General features: G+C 36.4%; 2 protein-coding genes across 5 annotated transcripts; one reads left to right on the forward strand and one right to left on the reverse strand.

Moving 5' to 3' along the window:
- Positions 1 to 714: 714 nt before the first annotated feature.
- LOC112050519 (short-chain specific acyl-CoA dehydrogenase, mitochondrial) lies at positions 715 to 13,922 on the reverse strand. Of its 3 annotated transcripts, none has more exons than XM_052884283.1 (9): positions 13,498 to 13,922; positions 12,181 to 12,350; positions 10,738 to 10,996; positions 9,599 to 9,760; positions 7,839 to 7,905; positions 6,999 to 7,138; positions 6,480 to 6,571; positions 5,714 to 5,913; positions 715 to 4,247 (listed from the first exon to the last, which is right to left on the reverse strand). In XM_052884283.1, the coding sequence occupies exons 1-9, from the start codon at positions 13,535 to 13,537 to the stop codon at positions 4,154 to 4,156; spliced, it is 1,224 nt and encodes a 407-aa protein (XP_052740243.1). In that variant the 5' UTR covers positions 13,538 to 13,922; the 3' UTR covers positions 715 to 4,153. The 3 variants fall into 3 exon arrangements, with proteins under 3 accessions (XP_052740243.1, XP_052740242.1, XP_052740244.1); XM_052884282.1 differs by having other exon boundaries at positions 6,999 to 7,150; XM_052884284.1 differs by lacking the exon at positions 12,181 to 12,350 and having other exon boundaries at positions 6,999 to 7,150.
- A 332-nt stretch (positions 13,923 to 14,254) lies between these two features.
- On the forward strand, positions 14,255 to 23,955 carry LOC112050513 (vacuolar protein sorting-associated protein 18 homolog). 2 transcript variants are annotated; one of them, XM_052884109.1, is made up of 10 exons: positions 14,255 to 14,745; positions 15,680 to 16,011; positions 16,654 to 16,701; positions 17,690 to 18,001; positions 18,391 to 19,619; positions 20,097 to 20,266; positions 20,547 to 20,698; positions 21,399 to 21,464; positions 22,713 to 22,878; positions 23,542 to 23,955. In XM_052884109.1, exons 1-10 carry the CDS (start codon positions 14,487 to 14,489, stop codon positions 23,775 to 23,777), a joined length of 2,970 nt encoding a protein of 989 aa, XP_052740069.1. In that variant the 5' UTR covers positions 14,255 to 14,486; the 3' UTR covers positions 23,778 to 23,955. The 2 variants fall into 2 exon arrangements, with proteins under 2 accessions (XP_052740069.1, XP_023944562.2); XM_024088794.2 differs by lacking the exon at positions 16,654 to 16,701 and having other exon boundaries at positions 14,256 to 14,745.
- Positions 23,956 to 24,004: the final 49 nt, after the last annotated feature.

The raw sequence follows: 24,004 nt of genomic DNA on the forward strand, positions 1-24,004 counted from the left end.
GTTCTACACATTAAGCCGACATGTTGATAAATGTATTTTTAAATGACATTTTAATTTTAAGAGATTTTTAATAGGCACTTAATCTTACACATTGTGTAATTTAATTAAATCATCATTATTAACCTATTGAACCTTGTTATACTAGAGCCAAGCCGCCCTCCTTATAGGAGAGCGAATATGGAGCTTAGACCCACCACGCTTTAACGATCACTAAAGTTCGGCCGCTCAGAAATTGTTTTTGACAGATCAGCGATGTAACATGAGACAGAGAGAGAGACAATATGCTTTCCGCGACACGGGGTTGTGACGTCACCAATTTTTAAATCCCATATATTAGACAAAACTGAGTTAATTTTCTAGTAGACGACGTTTTTCGTATTAATTCTAAATTTAATTTTCAAGTCTTCATTTAAAGATTTGATTTGATATGGGTAAGTGGGAAAACAAACAAAACAAACAAGATTTTTTACAAAAATATATTCCAAAATATTTAACATGACATAAAAATATCTACACATTTAAGTACATGTACACACAATGTAACAAATTTATCCTTAAAAGCACCCTCACATAATATTCGTTAAAAACATAATGCTTACTTATTTTTTGAAAAATATTATAAAATAACATCGTTTAGAAAGTATAGTAATTATTACCGTATTTACAAAAAGGTATTTTCGATTGAAACGACTTAATTCTTATCCTTTGACTGAGTTTATAACGTGTTTTTATAGGCGACAGAATAATGGGTAGTGAAACCTAAAGGTTTACATTAAATAAAATAAAAAGTAAGTAGAAATATTAATAGTGGAATGCTTAGTAAGCTTAACATATATTACAAATGCCTCTCAGCCTTTGGATTTTGAGAGAAAAGAGCTGCTTTTGATTAAATTTACTTACAAATAACAACTAACAAACAAATTAACCAAAATATAATGCCCTGTTTAATTTTTATCTTTAAAAAACTTAGCTTGCATATAAGTACTTGCATTAATAAAATTAACACAAGGATTGTTTGCGCAAAAATAAAGCAAAAATCAATATTTTTTGGCCTTTGAACAGTCTATTCGTATCTCTTCTTCAAAATCGGTACAACAGTTGAACTGAAAATTAGTAAAATGCAAAATCACTTGTAGTAGTTAGAATGAAGTAGGATTTCAGTCTTTATTGATATCGAATATATGGATGAAAAGGATGAGGGAAAGAATGGTTGCTAACAAAGAGAAATAAAGATGTTAGCAGTGACAGAAAACTATACCAAAATTATTTCAAACAAGATCACTGATCATAAAATTTCCAAAAGAGTCGAGATGTAGACGTTATTTTTGTTCATACAATTAATTGATTTATTTGCTGCGAGTAACATTACTGGCCTTCTTGATTGATCCTAAAAGCTATTCAACGTCGATTGAGACTATTTTATTAATAAAGTAGATTTAAATTTTATGTATTTTTAGTTTGTTTAGGTAAAATATTTAAAATTAATACCTGTACGTAAGTGTCTTTAATCTCGGTTAATTTTTTACTAAAAATACAGATAGTTGTCAATTATCTGTATTATTAGTATATAATTAACCGACAGTGAGTTATGTTTATAAATAAAATAACTGTAACTCATTCTCTTTCTTAATCCATGTAAAGTATACAAAGTATGAAAATACGTATTATATTCGAAATTAGGTTTATTATATAAATATATTATGCCATTTATAAATTTAATACAATAAATGATACTTATTACATAACACCTTATTGTCATTATTATATAACTACACATCTGAATGGCAGTTTTATATTAAAAAAAAAACAAATATAAACATTGTAATTTGTAACAATCTTATTTTTACATATAGTACATATACATATATTATTTATTTTAATTAGCACCTTCACCTACACATACAAAACTGTGCGTGACGTGACATGTGATAAAAATAATATCTTAAATTCATTCATAGAAATTCATAAACCAAAAAAAAATACATACAGACGAATTGAGAACCTCCTCCTTTTTTTGAAGTCGGTTAAAAATGTGCGGAGGTGTTGATATACTAAGTAAACATTACTCAAATGTAAACTATGTATCGCCTAAACTGCATTCATCTTTAAATTCGTTCATTTTGAGCAGTTTCTAAAAATATTCGGTTATTTCATCGTTAGAGTCAAAATACACATCTTTTTGAAATGAACATTAATTTAAAAGGTAACCATGTTTCGATACTTCACTTCATTATTCCAAAATAATTACGAATGCTAAAACTCTATGACATTTACTTGATAGTACGATATATTGAAAACCATCGCCTATAGCACAGCCTCTTTCTATGCACAGTCTCTTTATATGTTACAAAAAGCCTCTAATTTCATTGACAAACTTACCTGTCAAACTGTCAAACAGTGATGCTACTTGGCTTCAGACCAGACCAGACCTTCTATAGGACCTGCCTCGTTAGAGGTTACCCTTTTTTATATAGAATATTTGCCATATCTTTTCAAAATGACCAATATTCCCATTGCCCTCCCAGTCGAGAAATACTGTATTAGGAGTGGGTACGACAATAGACAAACGGGGTAATGTTCGGACCACCACCCCTCTGTGATGAGTCCGACCGCTCTTACCGTTGAGTTATTGAGGCCTTTGTTAAAATGATATGATCATGATCAAACGTGCTCATACAAACTGCATCTATAGAATCGATGTTGTCAAATCTATGGAATGACACGTGTGTATTACGATTTAAAATATGATTTTGTTCGATAATGTTTCGTAATGTAAATAATCATTGAGCTTAAATTGTTTACTGTGGGCATGTAGAAAATGTCGGGCAGGGTTGGTGAGTTTATAATAATAATAATAAGCCTGTTTATTTCCAATCCAAATAAAAAAATAACATAACGTACAAGCAATTTTTAAACTTAAAAACTAACAATATTGTAAACTAAAAAAAAAAAAAAAAATGCATTAATATATTAATTGCTGTCGCTTTCTTCGTTACCATTGATCGGAACCCCTTCTCGGGTAAAGGCCTCCTCCAGCTTTTTCCAAACCTCTCTGTCTTTAGCTTTCTTTATCCAATCATTTCCTGCTATTGTTCGTATATCATCTATCCACCTTGGTGAGTTTACTAGTTTTAAAAGGCGTCTTTAAAACCCAAGTCCTGGAACTTGCTCGATGTGCTTGCGATTATGCGTTACGTACCTATTATAAATGACAGAGCCGATGGCCGAGGTTAGGTCAGCGGTTCTGTCCACATTTTTATTAATGACTCTACGTTTTCTGCGACATATAGTAGTGTGTAATGTAAAGACACAGAATATTTATTGGTGTTACATATTTTCGATGTGTGTGTTTACCTTTTCTCCCTCAAAAAACGACAGACAATTTTGTTGGTGAATTTGAGTGCGATACAATAAAAGGTACAATAAAAGGTGGTCCGAGTCCTTGGCATTAGGATTTGCCATGTTATTAATATTTTCCAGAACAAGCTGTCCAGTGTATTTATATTTTTCATAAACAGACACTACCGCTAGTATCCAGGCGTGCCTGCCCCCCTAGCCAAGTCGCACAAACTAGAAAAATGTATGGGAATGACATTCGCTATCGACAGGTCACGTGATCAAGATCTGCCATTCCCATAAAGGAGATGGTCCAAAATTGTATGGAGTCCAGGATTAGTCATTGTACCCTGGCAAAAATAAAAGAAAATATTTTTTAAAACTATTATTGATTATACAAATCTACGAATTTACGTTAATTATTTCGAAATAATATTCATTATATCCCAAGATATACAACACTATTATGGGTTTGCGGATTGATGACGTTTTCAATGAAGTAGTCGATATGACGTTTGTTGTCAATTGTCAAGTCATAGTTGCTCTGTGGGCGCCATCTTGTTAAAACTCAAAAACTTGGATTTTAATATTATTTATTTCTTTATATTTAGTTAGACTTATTCACTCATTTAGATTGTAGTAAAATCTTTGTATTTTTTACATTTTAATGATACCAGGTACAAGAGTGGACCTGAAATGGACCATGTCCTTTTTCTAGTTTTCGAAGCGTTAGCGATCGTAGAAAAAGAATCGCCGTGCCACTTGGCTATGGGGGCTGATTTTTTAAAGAGACTTAACTTAGTTCCGTGCTGGTCCATCAGAGGGCGTTGTGCTCTTTCAGTAGATAGTGTCCGACGAGGCGCTTCTGTATGTCTGTAACTCCGCCGTATATCTGAGTGCCCCGGGCGTCTCTGTTCACAAAAGAAACATTATCAGTTTCATCCTTGAAACCATAAACATTCGAACTGTCAGGAGTATAGTGAGTTGGGATGATCAGTGCTGGATTAAGATACTTGATGCCTTAAGCACTACCTCTGTCCCCATGGATATGGGGAAGAGAATTAATGTCTAACTTAGCTACATACCCAGGTCTATTGCTATCATCCCCAGCTATTGCTATAGCTATTAGCCTATAAGCTATTTAGGCAATTGCTTAGGGTATTCTGTTTAAGAACATGACTTAAGGATTTAAGTCATGACCCAAAAGTACATCTACGTCAGTAAAACACGCGGATTTTGAAATTGTATTAATTTTGGTGCGCTTTTTTTTCGCGGTCGTCTCTGACGCTCCCTAAACGGGATGCGCTAAGCAATTGCTTAAATAGCTTATAGGCTAATCCAGGACTGGCGATGATAGCAATAGACCTGGCTATGTAGCCAAGTTACATATCAATTCTTTATTTACAAATGAACTCTACATTTGTTATCGATAGGTAACGTGGTCAATCTATCTATTAGATATGTCATTTACCATATATTTTGTAGTTATCAAAACGTTAGCGCTTGTAGAAAGAAAATTTATATCGAAATTGGCAGGCGCCAGACCCTGATGTATTAGATACTGGTTCTCTGAGAACCTTAGGCCTTAAGTGGGGCGCTACTTGCGTTGATAGAATACCTCAGACCGAGAGTTACATATTTGTTAACCGCTTGTCACATCACAAATCACTGAGCTATTACTACAGACAGTTACCTGAAATGTCTCTCAGTATCGAACTTGGTCGACAGACCCCTGTCGGCTGCCTCCCAATACCTGTACGCAGTGGTCAACAACGGTGGTTGAGTTACACCCCACGAGAATAAGCTATCAACTTGATATTACTACAGACAGTTACCTGAAATGTCTCTCGGCGTCGAACTTGGTGGACAGTCCCCTGCCGCCCAGTATCTGCACGCAGTGGTCAACAACGGTGGCTGAGTTACACCCCACGAGAATTAGCTATCAACTTGCTATTACTACAGACAGTTACCTGAAATGTCTCTCGGCGTCGAACTTGGTGGACAGTCCCCTGCCGCCCAGTATCTGCACGCAGTGGTCAACAACGGTGGCTGAGTTACACCCCACGAGAATTAGCTATCAACTTGATATTACTACAGACAGTTACCTGAAATGTCTCTCGGCGTCGAACTTGGTAGACAGTCCCCTGCCGCCCAGTATCTGCACGCAGTGGTCAACAACGGTGGCTGAGTTACACCCCACGAGAATTAGCTATCAACTTGCTATTACTACAGACAGTTACCTGAAATGTCTCTCAGCGTCGAACTTGGTGGACAGTCCCCTGTCGCCCAGTATCTGCACCCAGTGATCGGCCACGGCGGTCGCGTTACACACCACGAGTCAGTTTGCTATCGAATCACTAATACTGCAGTCAGTTACCTGAAATGTCTCTCAGCGTCGAACTTGGTGGACAGTCCCCTGCCGCCCAGTATCTGCACGCAGTGGTCGGCGACGGCGGCCGCGTTACGGCCCGCCACGTACTTGGCCATGGAACTGTTCTTCGTGCACACGTCCGTCGCCGCTCTGTACGTGAGCAGTCGCGCGGTCTCCACTAGTATACACATGTCTGTTAACCTGTCCTATAAACAAATTAGCATTGTTTTAATTATATCAATTATTTTACCTATAACTAATTGCTTATCTACTATTATATGAGACAAAGACCAACACTTTTCATTTAAACATAGTGGAAGGCACATAATCGGTTTGGAAGTCGGTCTGGCGGCTTTGATAGTAGTAATTTAACAGTATAATCTAAAAGATCGTCAACAAAAACGCATTCTAAATTTTCTTATTAATTATATTAATAAGAAAATTTAGCAAATCGCGGTAATAGCATCTAAATTATACGTAACTATTGCGGATTGTAGCACAATATAGCAGGATATAGACAAAGTTGTCTAATAACATCATCTTCCATTGACTAACAAAATACTTAAATATTTGAAACTCTGCATCATCACAAATTTTTCTAATCAAATTAGATGCTTAACAAGTTTTTATGCATTACTAGCCCGCGACTTCGTCCTCGTGAAACCCTACCCCTACCCTACCCCTACTCAACCCTGCCCCTAACCTACTCCTACCCTGCCTCTTCCCTACCCCTACCCTAAACAAAGTACTGGAATAGGATGGAAAGGGTTACCTTTACAGATGGCAGTCTTGTTAGAGTTTTCCCAAAAGCATTTCTCTCTTTGGCATAACTGATAGCAGTGTCCAGCGCTGCCTGTGCGATACCTGTACCAAAATTATCTTAACTTACAACTAAGTTCTAAAAATGAAGAAGTTACAATTTGTCTACTTTTTGAAGACAGTTTGGTTTTGATGTAGTGGTTAGTAAGATGGACAAGCGTTTGTGTTGGTGTATAAACTGAAGGAACTTTGCAAGGCCTCCTAGGAACACATTCTGCGATATGTTGCTCTGTAACTGTTAGCCTCAGGCCTATGTTAAGCGTCATGTGCCTGTGATTTCACCAGCTACCAATACACATGGCAGGTACACAGCAATGTTACTTAGCAGAAATAAACACTTAGTACCCTACGTTAGTACCTTAACTACAAAGAAGTTTATTTTCTCACATATATCAAAAATCATAAAGCGGAGCAGTGTATAATAGTGAGTAATGTGTTTGTAATAACGAATGTAATTTTGAAGTGTTCTCACCAACAGCATGCGCAGCGATCCCGATCCGGCCCTGGTCGAGCTGCTCCATGGCGATGCGGAACCCCTCGCCCGCGTGCCCCAGCAGGCACGTGGCGGGCACGCGAACGTCCTCCAGCGTCAGGTCGCACGCCGTGGCGGCTCTGAGGACGGCGCTTCAGTTCTGGTTTATTTGCCCTCTTTGTGGGACGGTTTGGTTGTATGTAGTATTGCAGAGTTAGATAATCTAATGGATGTGTCAGCCAACATAGGAGTGAATGATTAGTGAATCTTCAAAGCCTGATGTGTCAGCCAATAGCTGATGAATTAACAGACGTGCAATTCTCGCTATACATTGTATAGCGCCTGCTGGGATTTAAAAAAAACGTTTTTATTAAAGAACTAGCTGACGCCGTGTGGTTTCACCCGCGTGGTTTCCGTTCCCATAAGAATCGACCGTTTCCCGTTACGACAGTAAAATCTCAACATAGAACTTAAAGAGTTTCTTTTCTACTGCTGTCACCTGTCATCATTACTTGAGAGACTAATTATTAATTAAATCAAAACGGAACACTATTTTGATAGCAAAATCATTAGATTACTAGATAATAAGTCGATTCGAAATAACTAAAGAGTAAACATGATAATTATTAGGTTTGAGGTTATAGACTTTTCAGTGAGCCAAGCTTACACGGCGACATATACAATACCAAAAATCTATGTTCAAATGAAAAATTTAATTACATTAAATTATTTTTTTATCAATACTTATTACTAAGCTACACAATTATTTAGTTTATGAAATAAAATGTTCCTTCCCATTTGCATGAAAAGAATAGGAGTAAACATGATCCCTACACTCACCTCACACCTATCAACGGCTCCTTCTTTCCCCTGAACACGCCCTCAGCATCCAACGGAACCAGAAAACCTACAAAAAACCAAAACTACTATAGAAAAACATTAAGGAAAAATACCTGATGAAAAACGATGTGTAAATGGGGCGCAAATACGAGTACTTACTCGTAATATGCCTATTTACTCTTACCTAGAAGGTGTTTAAATCTATATACTTCTATACTTATAATAAAACTGTAACAGGTCAAATTCTGTACATTGAAGATAAATCATAGAAGGAAGGCATTATAATCGATACTGAAGCCAAAAAAAATTTTTTTTTCATTTTTTGTCTGTCTGTCCGTATTTAATGTTGACCGGGTATCACGCTGAAATGTAAAACGCTGAAGTTTACATCGATTTCCATGCGGACGATTCCGAGCGCGTCTGCTAGTTTAAAACTATAAGTGGCATTATGTAGTTTTGCTACGCCGGAAGCTACATAATGGCACCAAATAATGATGATGACGCTCAATAATGACACCAGTTTTAGGTTTCCATGACAAATTGATTTAAAATTATTCTACTTTTCCAATTGTCAAAAAAATACACTATTTTTAGTATTAAGTTATTAATAAGTTAATGTTAAATATATATTATTTCTATTAATAATCCATATTTAGTCGGCTCACTGTTTAGCACGAGTCTCCTCTCAGAATGACAGGGGTTAGGCTAATAGCCCACCACACTGGCCAAATGTGGATTGGCAGACTTCACACTTATAGAGAATTGAAAAAATTCTCAGATATGGAAGTTTCCTCAAAATGTTTTTCTTTCACCGTTTGAGACACAAGATATTTAATTTCTTAAAATGCACTATATGAGTATAACTATATATTAATTACTGTACTAAAACCAAAATTAATATGGAATGTTTATGAACAAACAAATTTAAAATGAGGCTGTAAATCACTAGTCATTGTGTTGCACAATACTATAATAGTAATTGTAATTAACTTGCTCCTAAATTAATGACAATTTTGATTAATAAGCTTAGAATAATTAGATATAGTTAATATCTTTTGAATAACATTTTATAAAATACATAATTTAAATATAATAATGAAGGTATGAAATGGCATATCTTACACATCAAATTTGACTTTAGTATAGTATAAATTCCTCACGATGTTTTCCTTCACCGTTTGAGTCACGTGATATTTAATTTCTTAAAATGCACACAACTGAAAAGTTGGAGGTGCATATCACGGCTTTATGCCCTGTGTCATTAAAATTAAAAAATACAAGGTTTTTATTAAAATCTAAATAAGTTAATAAATCTAACTAAATTCAAAGAAATAAATAAATTTAAAACCCAAGTTTTGAGTTATATCAAGATGGCGCCTTTTAAGCAACTATGACATGACAATTGGCAGCAAACATGAAAACGACTACTGTGTTGAAAACATCATCATTAAAGTAAATGGTAAATTCGTAGATTTGTGTAATCGTAAATAGTTTTTTTTTCTTTGTTTATTGAGGACTAACTTGGTAGGAAGTGGATGAAAATCCACACCCATTTTCTACACGACATCGTACCGGAACGCTAAATCGCTTGGCGGTACGTCTTTGCCGGTAGGGTGGTAACTAGCCACGGACGAAGCCTCCCACCAGCCAAAATGATTTAGGCTCAAAGTTGTTTTTCCTAAAAGGAGAGACTTGGCCCTACATTGTGTGATAATGACAACAATAATAAATAAAATAATAAATAGATAGATAGAACTCACAAGCAAGCCCCTTATGCCGCAGTGCGGGGTCGAAGGTAGCGAATACGACAGTGGCTGCGCCCTCCACCGCTGACGTCACCCAGCTCTTCTTGCCGTTCAGTATCCAGTAGTCACCGTCTTGTCGCGCCGTGGTCTTTATGTTCGCTACATCGCTACCCGCCTCTGCGGAATTGAAATAAATTTAATTACACTTTTGCCATTTTGTTATTGAGTTCATCATAAATTATGATGATGAAGGTCTGTTGCAGAACATAAATCTTCCCATGGAAGGGTAGGGATCAGTCCTTCACTGCCTGTAACTACCCTCTTTCTGCACAACTAACTGATCGCGCTATCTGATATACGGTGAGAGACGTAATAGTCCAGTTATGTGATTTTTAAGAAATTAAATATTACGTGTCTCAAACGGTGAATGAAAAACATCGTCAGGAGACCTGCATACACCTTTATTCTCAATTCTCTATTATATCCACATTGGCCAGCGTGGTGGACTAAGGCCTAAACACTCTCATTCTGAGAGGAGACACATGCTCAACAGTGAGCCAAATATGGGTTGTCAATGATGATGTAGAGTCATCACCCCAACTAAAGCATCTCTGGATTTTATGTTTTTGTGGAAAATGCTTCAACATTTTTTTAACATACTTACAGACTTAAGAGATATTCCACTGTTTAGAATATAATTCTTTTTTAATTTTAAAAATTAATAATTTTTCTAAATATATCACAGGCAATGATATTTTATACTAGAGATAGGGTACTAGCGCATTAAAACTGAGGCGGACTGCGGCGGATGTGTATAATTGTCTTAATTTTGTTTAGTCGCGTATTAAACAACGAACGTTATTTGAACAAATCACACCTAAATATTGTCTACAATGTCGAGATGTGTGTTCAAGAAGAGTAAATCTATATACACATAAATAATGTGTATATAGATTTACTCTATGGAATAATGGTATTAAAGACAAAATTGTACATGTGTATAGCTAAATTCGGATCAATATATGCGGTGATTTTTAGGCACATAACCTATCTATAGTATAAAATTATCATTGATCTCAGGTTACTCATACACAAGCAAACGGTTTCTAATCATGCTTAAGCATAATAACAACTTGTTATTCTATAAAACTCACCAGGCTCACTCAAAGCGAAGCACCCAATGTCTCCTTTAGTGAAATTGGCCAAGAACTGCGCCTTCTGTTCAGGCGTGCCTCTCTCGTTAACCAGGTTGGCGTAGAGGAAGTTGTGTATTGACATCACCATGCCGGTGCTGGCGCAGCCTCGCGATATCTCCTCCACTGCCACGGTTAGTGACAGGTAATCTAAATCGAGGCCACCATACTCTTTGTCGGCGCATGCGCCCATTAAACCGAGTTTAGTCAGCTGTCTTATCTAAAACACAAATGGGGGTATTATAAATTACAAATGGGGTTACTATAACTGAGTTAGTACAACAAAATGAATTCTAAATTTTTAATCAATCTAACATTATGCCTGCAAAAGTGACTGTTTTAATTTTACAGATTTCCAGCTTCTGGTAAGCTACTCAACTGAATTTGACAAAATTGGGCAAAACTTATTTTACATTTATTTCATTATCTCCAATTTTTAGGGGCTCTATACAACTTTAATAATAAGTACATTTTTCAAGAATCCCAGTAGCAGCAAAAGTCTCAAACTAAAACAGCCAGGACCATATATCTATTTTAGTTATTTGGAGATAAAGGTCAGGGCACCTAAACCATCCATGGTTTTATCACTTGTTAAACAATTTATCATATTTGGAAAGCACTTAAGTATTAGTGTGTTGTGTTCACTTTAACTGAAGATAAAAGTACTTTAGATAACAAAATGTACTTTCAATATTGATTTTAGTATTTTATTTGGGCATGGAGTAAAGATGTGAATGTCACAACTGTAATCTGGAAAACAGAAATGGAGAATCCTATAGAACTGCTAATACACACTATATTAGCTATGTAATGAAAATAGCACACTCCTACAGGTCTGCTTGTGTTTCTTACGGTTTATCAATACAGCCTTTTGTAACAGTTTGGCTTTTTGGAAACATTTTTTAAAACTTTGAATTTGGTAGTTTACAGAGAGATTAAAATAACAAACATAAAACATGTAACAGTTACATAGATAACATGTAAACTAGTGATGCAACCGCAGTGTTGTAACAGAACCAGAAACAGAAACAGATGTCAAAAGTAAATTTTAGCGGAAACAGATGTAAATAATATGAAAAAAAATAAATTTACAAATATATTCCTTTATTAAGTATCAAATACACCAAATCTGGATTAGAAATAGATATATTAGAAATCTACTATACTATATAGCAACTTTCAACTGAATATTTTATTAATATTCAGTATTAAGTAGTGGTAAGTTAAATTTATGCAATAAAATTTGGCCGCTTTTGCACCTAACAATATCTGCATATACCTACCTCTCCTCATAAACTTCTGATTATATCTCCGTTATAAAAGTTGCGGAAACAGAAGCAGAGATCCGTTGCATCACTAATGAAAACAAAGAAATGAAGTAAAATTATTACAAAACAAAAATACCTCCTCAAATGGGAAAAGGCCTTGCAAGTCCAACTTGGACGCATTGGGTTTCAGGTGGTCATTGGTGTAATTTCTAGTTAATTCTTGAATAGCCAGCTGTTGAGCATTTAGCTGGCTGGTGAAGCTGCGACTTTGAGCTGCCAAAGTCTTCATACATTGCAGCAAGCACACTATGAGAAACAAAAAGTATTATTTAATTTAGAATTATAAATAATCAATCAAGTTATTATAATTCCACTTTCGACACTGCATTTCATTCCAGTAGAGAGAGTAAGAAAACGTAACTCTCCTTTCTCATAACAACAAGATAGACATAACAATATGTAAGATAGCCAAAATTATCTGGCGGAGACCATCTTTCGCCTATTGAATCTAATCCAGATGTTGGTTGTACAATGGGTTCATGTCCACAGATATTGCTAAATCTGCGTTCTATAGTAGTAAATCAGTTCTACAGTAGTAAGCTATAAAAATATTTTGATAATAATACTTTTTGAAAAAATTTAATAAAAAAGACTATAAATAATACCTTATTGATTCCATAGTTTTCATGTTAAACTCTTTATCTATCTGGCTATCTGGTAAATTGTCAAATGACATAATAGCTTTTATCTGCTGTAAATGATAAATGCTTAAAGACAATAACTAACAATGAGCTCTGAATGGATGTTCTAAAAACTTTTATCAAAAGTATTATAATTGGCTAAATATAATAAAATTACTTTCATTAAAAGAACATATCATTAACAAATTTCCCTGAAAAAAAAAGTTATCAACTTTTTAACTGTAATTATAATGTTAGCATATTTAGCAAGTATATTTATTTATAAGTATAGTTATATTGTAGATCTCTGAAACTGCTACCTAAAACTTTTGACACCAGTGTCCAAAGATTTATAATTTATAGAGATGTGTCACTACCGCAACAAAAGTTATATAAACAAATTATACCTAAATATACATCATATACAATGTTGAGTTGTGTGTTGAGGAACTGTTATACATAAATATATAATGAAATTAAACACAAAATTGTAATTGTACAAAAGTAGCTAAATTCGGCTCACTTTTGCAGTGATTTTGAAGGCACTTAACATGTCTATAGTATAAAATGTTGTTGCTGTTAACTTTGTGCTAGTTTATTCATAAGTTCTAGTACCACAACATTTTACACATCAAACTTTTCTTTTATTAAATTGAAAGTTGTAAGTAACTTGATTTTAGGAAGAATTTGTATAGGTATATAAATTCTGCATACAAGTAATACAGCAGTTTTAGATAAGTAATAAATAAGTAAATACAATATGTAATACTTACGGCTAGATTTTGTAGATTTTAATAGCGCGCCCGTAACCATTTTGGGTATGTTGACAAAAAATTTTAATCAACTTTTAATACTTCGTGCCGCTCGACCGATGTAGCATTACACTTATGTAGTATGTACTGAGTGCAGAATGATAAATAATCATGTACTGAATGAAAATGATAAGTTACAAGGTCAAACGTCCACTTGAATTTCGGATATATTTTGTCAAAAGGCTTACGAGTTAAATTGTATGCAAGTAGATTTTAATAGTACCGGTTTTTAACGTGGAACGTGACGAAATTCAAGGTTTCACTACCAATTAGGTATCCTCTTAACTTAAAGCCAACAATAAGCTGTAAACTCCAAAATATTCAATTTCAATACAATGTTACAAACAACAATCGGCCGCAAAAAGATAAACAATTTTACACAAAGTATTCAATTCAAAAGTTGTATAAACTATTGACATCACAGACCACAAATGAAGATTGACATTTTAAGTTGACATGACAGACAAGCAGACAACAATTTCTGACACTTAACGAAACGTCAAGAAACGTCAATTTAGTCAAGATTTTATACTGTAAATTTCATGTGAACATAAATTAAGACGTTTTGATTACTAACTAGGGTATCATTAAACTTTTCAAAATTATTTAGACTAATGATTAATTATTACAATAATTTACATTAATCAAAAATTCCTTGACATTTTTTTATATTTATTAACTGCAACTGCAGCTGTCAAAGTCGATGTCAAAAATCTACAAAAATAAATGTCATTGTCATCTATGAATAAAAAAATACAATTTATAATATTTTATAGAACTAATTTAATAAATGTAAAATACACAATATTTTAATCAAGTTTATCTCCTTGCATTTCCTATAGTTCTCCTTTATTCATGACAGCAAGTTAACTGGAGCTTGACAGTGCAATACAAAGTTTCTAAAAACACTAATACTCCAGCTGATAACATAGTGTACAGTACAGATCAAAATGACTTCGATTTTCGACCAATACGAACAAGCATCTCAGGTTTCCCAACGCCCAGTGCCCGTGTCTGAACAGATGACGTCCTCAGGCTACATCAATATGCAGTTGGAAGACAATACACCAATGTTCTCCAAACAGAAAATGAATTTTAATCCTTCTGACATGATCACCCATGTTGCTGTATCTAGCGACTTCCTGGTCCTGGCCATGGCCAATGGGAAGTTGTTCAGACTTGATTTGAAGATGCCTGACCAACATGAAGGTAAAAAGCATGTTTTTTTATTTCTTTTTGCATTAAATATGATGATGAATATGATTATTTCTGATAGATTTCTTTAGGAGAAACACTGCTGTGATTCTACTATCATTTAGTGATGTATTGGTTTGCTGGTGAAGAATGAAACATTAAGTATATTCAATTTGGACACAATCACTGTCATCATCCATAATCATATCAGCCGATGGACGTCCACTGCAGGACATAGGCCTTTTGTAAGGACTTCCAAACATCACTATACTGAGCCGCCTGCATCCAGAGAATCCCTGTGACTTGTTTGATGTCATCAGTCCACCTGGTAGGGGGTTGTATTTGTACACAATATAAGAGCTTTATCTACATTAGTATTATAAAGATTTTTGTTTTTTTATGTATCTAATAAACTCAAAAAATACTGGACAAATTTTAAAAGTTCTTTCACCAATAGAAAGCTTAGAAAATTACTGGTTAATTTAAATGTAGCTTATCATTTCAAACTAATAACTATTGATAACATGTAAAATTTGTTAAAAATATTAATGAGTTGTTTGGACTGGATTGTTATCTGGAAAAATATTATACTAATCACATTAATTCCAAACCCATACTTGATATTAAAATGTTGATTTTTAAATTTAGAAAACAAATGTGCAACTAACTGTACCCTACAGTTTTACCTGCAGAACCTCAATGTTCATTTAAATGCAGAATGAGAATATTCAATTTTTAGCCATTGATCTCGGCCATGAATCACCTGTCAGTCAGCTGCCAGTCAGCTGAGATGAATTAAAGTCCACAATAGGACTATAATTAATCTCAGGCAAATTCCATCAAAATCTGTTGAAATTATAAATGGTGTGACTATCTTGAATTTCTTTGTGTTATGTATTAAAAGTATAAAATATAATCTAAATGATTGTGTAAAATGCATTTTTCCCAGAAATTCACTATGCAAAATTTGTGCAACCAAACTCAAAACTCACTGCAATATTTCTGGACCCACTTGGCTACCACTTACTCATGACTTTTGCTGCAAGAAACAAAGATGGAAGCCCTGAGCTGGTTTATCTACATCGCAAGAGCAGTAAACTGAAACCTGTGACCAAGTCCAAGAACTATGAAGTGACAGAAGTGGGATGGAACTATGAGAATATGTCATTGACAAGCACAGGCCCTATATTGTTGGGCACTTCTCAAGGGCATATACTTGAGACAGAGTTGGAGGCTGAGAGTGATAAGATGTTTACAGCAAGTCAGCAATATTGGAGGCAGGTGAGATTTTTTTTTTTTATTCTTCTCTCTTCCTTTTGTGTAATCTATGTATTTGACGTCACATGCAGAGTGTTAGTAGCTATATTGTTTTGGGAACAGACAGAAGAAGTTTTACGACTTTAAAGAATAAAGTCGTAAAACTTCTTCTTTCTGTGCTTGATCATGGTATTTGCTGTTGTGTAGAGGCTTAATTTATGATGACGAGGGGACAAGGAACATTATATAATAATTTATTATTTTTTAATTTTTTTGTTTTTGTTTCCTGTATTGTTAATCTTAATTGTTGTTATGTTCAGATTTAAAGCATCTACAGATGTGAGTCTTAGTTTTCATTTTAATTTTTCAAGATTTAATATCCTGTAATAGACCTTTTATTCTCTGACTGGTTATATGCTTACAACAAGAGTTGCCAAGTTTTTGACTTTTTTTTTTAAATGATTAATTCCCCTGTCCAACTCAACTTTCACAATGATCAATGGAATCTAAGGTAGGGCCTTAACCCAGGACCTCCTAGTTACAAGGGACCATTTACAAGATTTTGACTTTTTGAATTTGTCCAAGCAACAATAATTACACTTTAAGGTTGTATTGAAATATTTTGAGTGAAATTCCAGTAATTAAATATTTATGTGTTTTCTCAAGCTGCCCACTTATTTGCCTCTATATGGAGGCAAGGAGATTGATGGTTTGGTAATAAAAAAAAAACATTTTCTGGCTTTCCATTTTTTCCAAAATATTCGTTTTATAAAACTTTAATATATCATGCAATTTTCTGAATTATTATACAGTATGTTTTAAACAGTAGACACAATTTTGCTGCTTGTCACTATGATGAATATTGCTGCACTGTGACTGTGCATCACATTTGAATTTTGATTTGACCAAGCAACATGAACCATAACAACACATTGAGCTTATTTGTCTTCACATTGGTGCTACATGTACGCATTTATATAAAAACTTGCTTTTTTAATATATTTAATATTTTAAAAAATCCTGGGTAGAAACCATGTATGTACCAGGTATGCCAAAAATTGTATATATATTATATCTAATTTTTATTTATTCAAATATTTAAATGGCTATCGACAGTAGTATAGTCGGAAGCAATCTTTATGACGTTTCCAAACATCGTGCGTAAGAGCGGGGGCACACGAGCGGTGAGGCGCCGCAACGTTGTTATGTCGCTGCGGCGCCGCAGCAGCGTTGAACAGTCTGTTAATAAAATAATGTTGTGACGCATAAACAACTGAGCGGCGCCGCTCCGACGTCGCAACGCATTCACTCCTCCCCGCCTCGTCTCGGTGGTTGCAAGTCCGGTGCGGCGCCGGAGCGCATCGTGTGACATGTCACAGATATTTCTATGTAAGACAACGCAGCGACACCGCTCTGGCATTGCACCGTCGCCGAAATGCATCGTGTGCCCCCGCTCTTAAGCACAATACAAGATTTAAGGTATCGGCGGTAACGCAGGGGGGCGGCGGCAGGGCTCCGCACCCACCCGCTGTCGCCTTCGTCGACACATGAGGTCATGAAGTGACGCGTCGTGACAGTTTCATGTGATGTTTATTACATCACATGAAACTAAAATAAACTTATTTTGTATATCAGCTTGTTTTATAGTAAGTACTTACCCACTATAAAAAAAATACATTTTATGTAAAATGTTTTTATTCAGATATTCGACATCGGCAAAGGCGCCAACACACCCATCACGGGCATCCAATTCCACAGGGTTAACAAGACGAGTAAATTCTTCATATTCGTCACAACCCCTACACGCCTGTACCAGTTCATTGGCCACGCTATGATGGCAGATGACAAGCCCTCACTACAATCTATATTTCACCCGTATTTGACGACTCCAGAGACTGGATTCCAGGAAATACCCTCCACATTGAAATATTCCAAGTTGCAGTTCTATTTTGACAAGAGTAGCAACCCAAAGACATTCGCGTGGCTGACTGAACCTGGCATATTTTATGGACAGGTAAGTTTTGTTATAATATTTATTAACCTGAGTATATTGGAATTCTTGATCTTGAAAATAGACTTTTGTCTTCTTTTATTTTTATCATGTTGTGTGTCGTTCTTTTTATGTAGAATGCATTGAATGCACCTACTTTGTGTGCATTACATTCCATCTACTTTGCGTTATTTGTAATCAGTCTTCAATCTTTAGACAGATACTTAAATACTTCAAAATCCGTCCAGTACCTTCAGAGGTAAGCTTCACCGGACATCAAAAATGTAAAGAATTTTTGTGTTCTATTTCTATCGCTCTCGCTCAATTTTCTAAATACGGATAGTAGTAGTAGATAGATATCTCTAGTCTCATCTTTAGTTATGTATGAATAATAAATAGAATATCCATTACAGCTAGATCCTACGTCGCAACAAAACTCTAACTCCTTGTTTACTCAAAGTGAACTCATAAACTATCCGGCCGAGAAAGACCCTACATCGACGGAGGAAACTACGCCGTTATCGTTTGTTTTGACCGAATTCCACGTCCTGCTGATGTACTCCGACAGAGTCAAAGCCGTGTCGCTTTTGAACCAAGAATTAGTCTATGAAGAAAAATATTCAGAAGTCCATGGAAAACTGAAAAATATAGTGCAAGATCCATTAAGAAGGACAATATGGGCTGTCACAGACAAAGCAGTTTTTAGGTACAAAGTCAAAAGAGAAGAAAGAGACGTTTGGAGGATTTACTCTGACAAGGAACAGTTTGATCTAGCTAAATTATATTGCCAAAATAATCCCGCATACATCGATATCATAAACGTGAAGCAGGCAGAACTACTTTTTACCAATAAAGACTACGACAGAAGCGCTGAAATTTATGCGGAGACTCAAAGTAGTTTCGAAACCGTATGCCTCAAATTTTTGGAAGTCGATCAAGTTACCGCACTCAAAGTGTATTTGGGAAAAAGGTTGGATGCTTTGGAAGATGATAAAACATTAATTTCCATGATAGTTATTTGGATGACGGAGTTGTATTTGTCGCAACTCGGTTCTATACGTCGGACTGGTAAATCCGATTCGCAGGAGTACCATCAGATTCAGAGTGATTTTGAAGTGTTCCTCCTCCAACCTAAAGTTGTGAAATGCATGCAGCACATAAAGTCTGTTATTTATGACTTGATGTCTTCTCACGGAGACAAAGACAATCTCATAAAACTGACAGTCATTAACGAGGACTACGAAAACGTCATAGCTCAGAATATTTACAAGAAATCTTATATGGAAGCATTGCAAATGCTGCAAACGAAAAGAAAACCTGATTTATTTTACCAATTTGCTCCATCTCTCATGGAGAAAATCCCTTCCCAGACTGCCACGGCGTTGATAGCGCAAGGGCCTTTGTTAAATCCCACAAAATTATTGCCGGCTTTTCTATCTTGCGAGAATGATGAAGCTCACATATCAGAGATTACAAGATACCTGGAGTTTATGCTACAGAATTTCAATGTGAAGGATAAGGCGATACACAATTATCTGCTGACATTGTACGTGGAATACGACCAAGCGGCACTGATGAAGTATTTGGAGCGGCAAGGGCAGGAAATTGTGCTGGTTAACTATGACGTGCATTACGCTTTGAGGTGAGATTCTTTTGAAATTTTAAGAATATTGGGACGTAAACTTGGCAAAGCTTCCTGCCGTCAAGTATCATTTACATTTATGTATTTCAGTGTGAAGAGTATCAACAAGCACGCGAATTGGTGAACCTCTGTTATAGAGGAGGGTTATAAGTACCACTAACTATAAGTGTTTATCAACTGAAACAAGAAAACAGTGTTGGTGTTATGTTTGTAGCAACAACCAGGCACTACATCTCTTCTATGACATAGTACCCCGAACTGGTGTCGTGACTTTAATGATAATATAAATAGGACTAAACGGCCGTGATTACTGTCGGAGTAAGGCCGACCGAGATTCGAATACATACCCCTGTATGAATTCGAAAATCGGTCTGGCTTAAGGCGTCAACGTCATGAGCTTGTGTTGAGCTTGTTGTATGAATGCAATGCTGCAATGAGTTTTTTTATATTTTCATTAAATTTTCCATGATTTTTCAGGCTCTGTAGAGAGAAAGGTCTATCAGAGGCGTGTGTGAAGCTGTCAGCATTGCTCGGCCTGTGGGAGTCTGCAGCGGAGTTGGCTTTGGAAGTTAATCTGAGCTTAGCCAAAGAAATCGCCAACATGCCTGAAGATGAGAGCGTGCAAAGGAGGCTTTGGCTTGGAATAGGTATGCAATAATCCATAATTTTGCCAAAAATTACACCAGATATTAACTTTTAAATTATCTCAATATCTTAACCAAAAACTTCTATAGTCTTCAACGATGATTTATAGACAATAGGTTCAGAAAAAAAATAGCATTGTAAGTATGGATGTCATATTATAGTTTATAATTGTTTTTTTTTTACCATTTAGTTAGATCGAGTATCTATTTTTAAAATATCGTAGTTTGAATTTTGAGAGTATGTAGTGAATTTTAAGTAGAACGAATGTTACTTGTCTCGCAGCGGAACATGTGATAACAAAGAGCCAGGACATCAAGGAAGCCATGAGTTTACTGGAAGAGTGTCAGCTGATCAAGATCGAAGACATCTTGCCGTTCTTCAGTGATGTCATCACCATCGACCACTTCCGGGAACCCATCTGCCAGTCCTTGGAGGTGAGAGTTTGTGGCAACTCCTACTTATAAATTTTTGGCTATCATTTTATTAACGTGGTGAAAGAATAAATCTGTAAAAAATATTTATACCGTCAATTGCGTGCACTTCATATATGCAAAAATGTACTGCCTACCTACGAGAAATAACACGAATCAGTATTGGAGAAGGAGTTTTCCATTTTGTCTAGGTACAATTGCCTACCCTAGTTAAGAACCTTGTGCACACTACTGTAAACCGTAATAAGTCTGACTGATCAGGATTGTCTTTGACTTTTTTCTGTAAGAGACTAGAATTAAAAATAATGAAGTTTTGAAAACTTCATCAAATCATCATCTATACTAAAACCATACTCGAGGAATACTATTTACCAACAAACAAATTAGTAATGAGAGTACAAATCGCTAGTCATTTCACACCTAATAATAATTATAATTAACTTGTTTTTAAATTAATGAAAATAAATGTGATTAGTAAAATTAGCTTAAAACAATTAGATATAGCTAATATATTTAATTTAATTTTACATAATTTAAAATAAAAAAGTTATGAAATGACATACGTTTTCTACCCTCATTACTAATTTTTTTGTTAGTAAACATTACTCCTCGTGTATGGCTGTAGTATAGGTATAGGAGTTATTGGATTGACAAGATTTCCGAGTACTTTCATTTAAAATACATTAATTTTATTTTCCTGCAGGAGTACAACAAACAAATAGAGGAAATAAAAGCAGAAATGGAGGAAGCGACTACTTCTGCAGAATGTGTAAGTACTTATTTAAGGGAACTTACGCCTCATCGACCGAAGTAGAGCTTCGTGGTTCTATCCTTAAGTCATTTGGTAGTCGAGGACGTTCTAATGGTACGTTTACATGTTTGGCAAGTCTCGATAAGCATTGGTCAATACCAGTAGGTACGTAAACGGAGATAGCCCAGTGGATATGACCTCTGCCTCCGATTCCGGAGGGTGTGGGTTCGAATCCGGTCCGGGGCATGCACCTCAAACTTTTTGTGTTCAATGTTGTGTGCATTTTAAGAAATTAAATATCACGTGTCTCAATCGGTGAAGGAAAGCATCGTGAGGAAACCTGCTCACCAGAGAATTATCTTAATTCTCTGCGTGTGTGAAGTCTGCCAATCCGCATTGGGCCAGCGTGGTGGACTATTGGCCTAACCCCTCTCATTCTGAGAGGAGACTCGAGCTCAGCGGTGAGCCAAATATGGGTTGATGACGACGTAAACGGTATTTGGCTTGGTTTGCTCGAGCTGCTCGCCGCTTGTCGCGAACCAGAGCTGGAGTTGGTTTTTGAAAACAGTTCACACACACGTTGGCGCGTTGTTCAGAGTCGTTTATGAGTTTACGGTTGTATTTACTATATAATTAAAAACATTTTGTTTTGATTGTTACCTGTTAGACATGCCTTGTAAGCATTTTTAATATCCATCATCTTCTCTGCCGAACTTTTTGCTTCCTTTTCCTTTGTACATATTTTGAATAAAAAACTTGAGAGGTGTCAAGGAACACCCGGATGGAACGAAGTTCCTTTCGATTAATTAGTAATATATTTTTGATTATTAACAAATATAAAGTAAAATTCGCGACACCACAGTCCACACTGTTCAATGCGAAACAGAAAGACGAACCGAAAATAACTGGCTTGCTTTCTATGAGAGAGAGAGAGAGAGAGACAAACAGACAGAGAAACATGAGCACTCCGCACGGCTTACAACTATAGCACAAAGTGTCGTTACAACTTTTGGTCTTAATTATTTTCGTCCAGCCCTCTTTCACAACGCGTGATAAGAACTTTCGTTCCAAAATATGTCAAGTCAATGCAAAAGCCGTTATTTAACCTCCACGTCTTCCATGTTTGCCTGTCTGAACAGACAGCATTTGTCAGGGTGTGATTGGCGTCCAAGCGTTGCTAAAGACTTTGCTGAGCTGGTAGTGGCTGGTAGAGCCCGCAAAGCTTCGACAAGCATGTGAATGTAGCACAATACTTGTACGTTGTAGGTGCGTAACGAGATCCAGTCGTTCCGCAACCGCAGCGTGCTGGTGTCGGTGTCGGACGCGTGCTGCCTGTGCGACATCGCGCTGCTGCTGCGGCCCTTCTACCTGTTCCCGTGCGCGCACCGCTTCCACAGCGACTGCCTGCTCGCCGAGATGCAGCCCATACTGGGTGTGTACTTGTATACCTGATCATCATCATCATCACGAGATCCCGACTTTCCGTAACCGCAGGGTGCTGGTGTCGGTCACTTCAGACAACCTTTAGCATCTATTATATAATCCGAATTTTACTGCTCTGATTGTGCAAGTACCGTAGGCTACTTATTGGGACCTCAACAGAGTTAGCGGCTAATAGGAAAAGCGTCACCGGCATCGAACGCAATAATTTTCGGTGAGCGCAAAAGTATCGCCTAATGGGGCTCGAAGGCAGAAGTAGAAGCGAAGTAGAAGAAGGGCGTCGGCCTCTTGAGACTCAAACCTCTACTTTGAGGGCCGTCCGGGTTTATTTAAAATTGTTTAAAAAAAAATTTATATCTTGTGCCTTCCTTAATCCTTGTGCAAATAGGTTTTCTGATTGCGTACCTATTTGCCATTAATGGGAACGTAACAATATCAAAAAGCAGTCATTCCTGATTGAACGATACTTTACCAGTAAATAGCAAAAGAGCAGCGAGTATGTGTCGGAGTATCTGTGGGTCTAGACAGAAAGGGATTATAACAGCCGATGGACATCTACTGCTGGACATTAGCCTCTTGCATGGACTTCCAAATTCTACGGTCTTGAGCCTCGACATTTGGATAGGTACGAGTGTCTATATTATATTATTTCCAGCGCCGGCTCGCCGCAACAAACTGAAGGACTTGCAGCGCAAACTGAACCTTCTCTCCAACATCGAGTTGTCGACGATGACGTCGAGCGGGCTGCCGCTGCGCGAAGTGCTGAAGAACGAGGTCGACGACATCGTGGCGAGCGAGTGCGTGTTCTGCGGCGAGCACATGATCGCGTGCATCGACAAACCGTTCATTGCTGATGAGGACTGGGACCGGGTCATGAAGGAATGGGAGTGAACACCAAATATTCAGTTTTGAATGAACATTTTGTGTTAGACCACACTTCAGTGACATCAGCTTTGTTGAAGCCGGATTTATTTGTCTGACGTGTCGTGTCGTGCGACATCAGAACAGAATCGATTTCATACATTTTGTATGCGGCACATCAGAACCCATCGCGACATGTCACGACACATAAATATAAATTATACCGATTCTGTTCTGAAGCGTCACGACACGACACG

This window comes from Bicyclus anynana, chromosome 11, assembly GCF_947172395.1.
Source record: "Bicyclus anynana chromosome 11, ilBicAnyn1.1, whole genome shotgun sequence".
Lineage (NCBI taxonomy): Eukaryota > Metazoa > Arthropoda > Insecta > Lepidoptera > Nymphalidae > Bicyclus > Bicyclus anynana.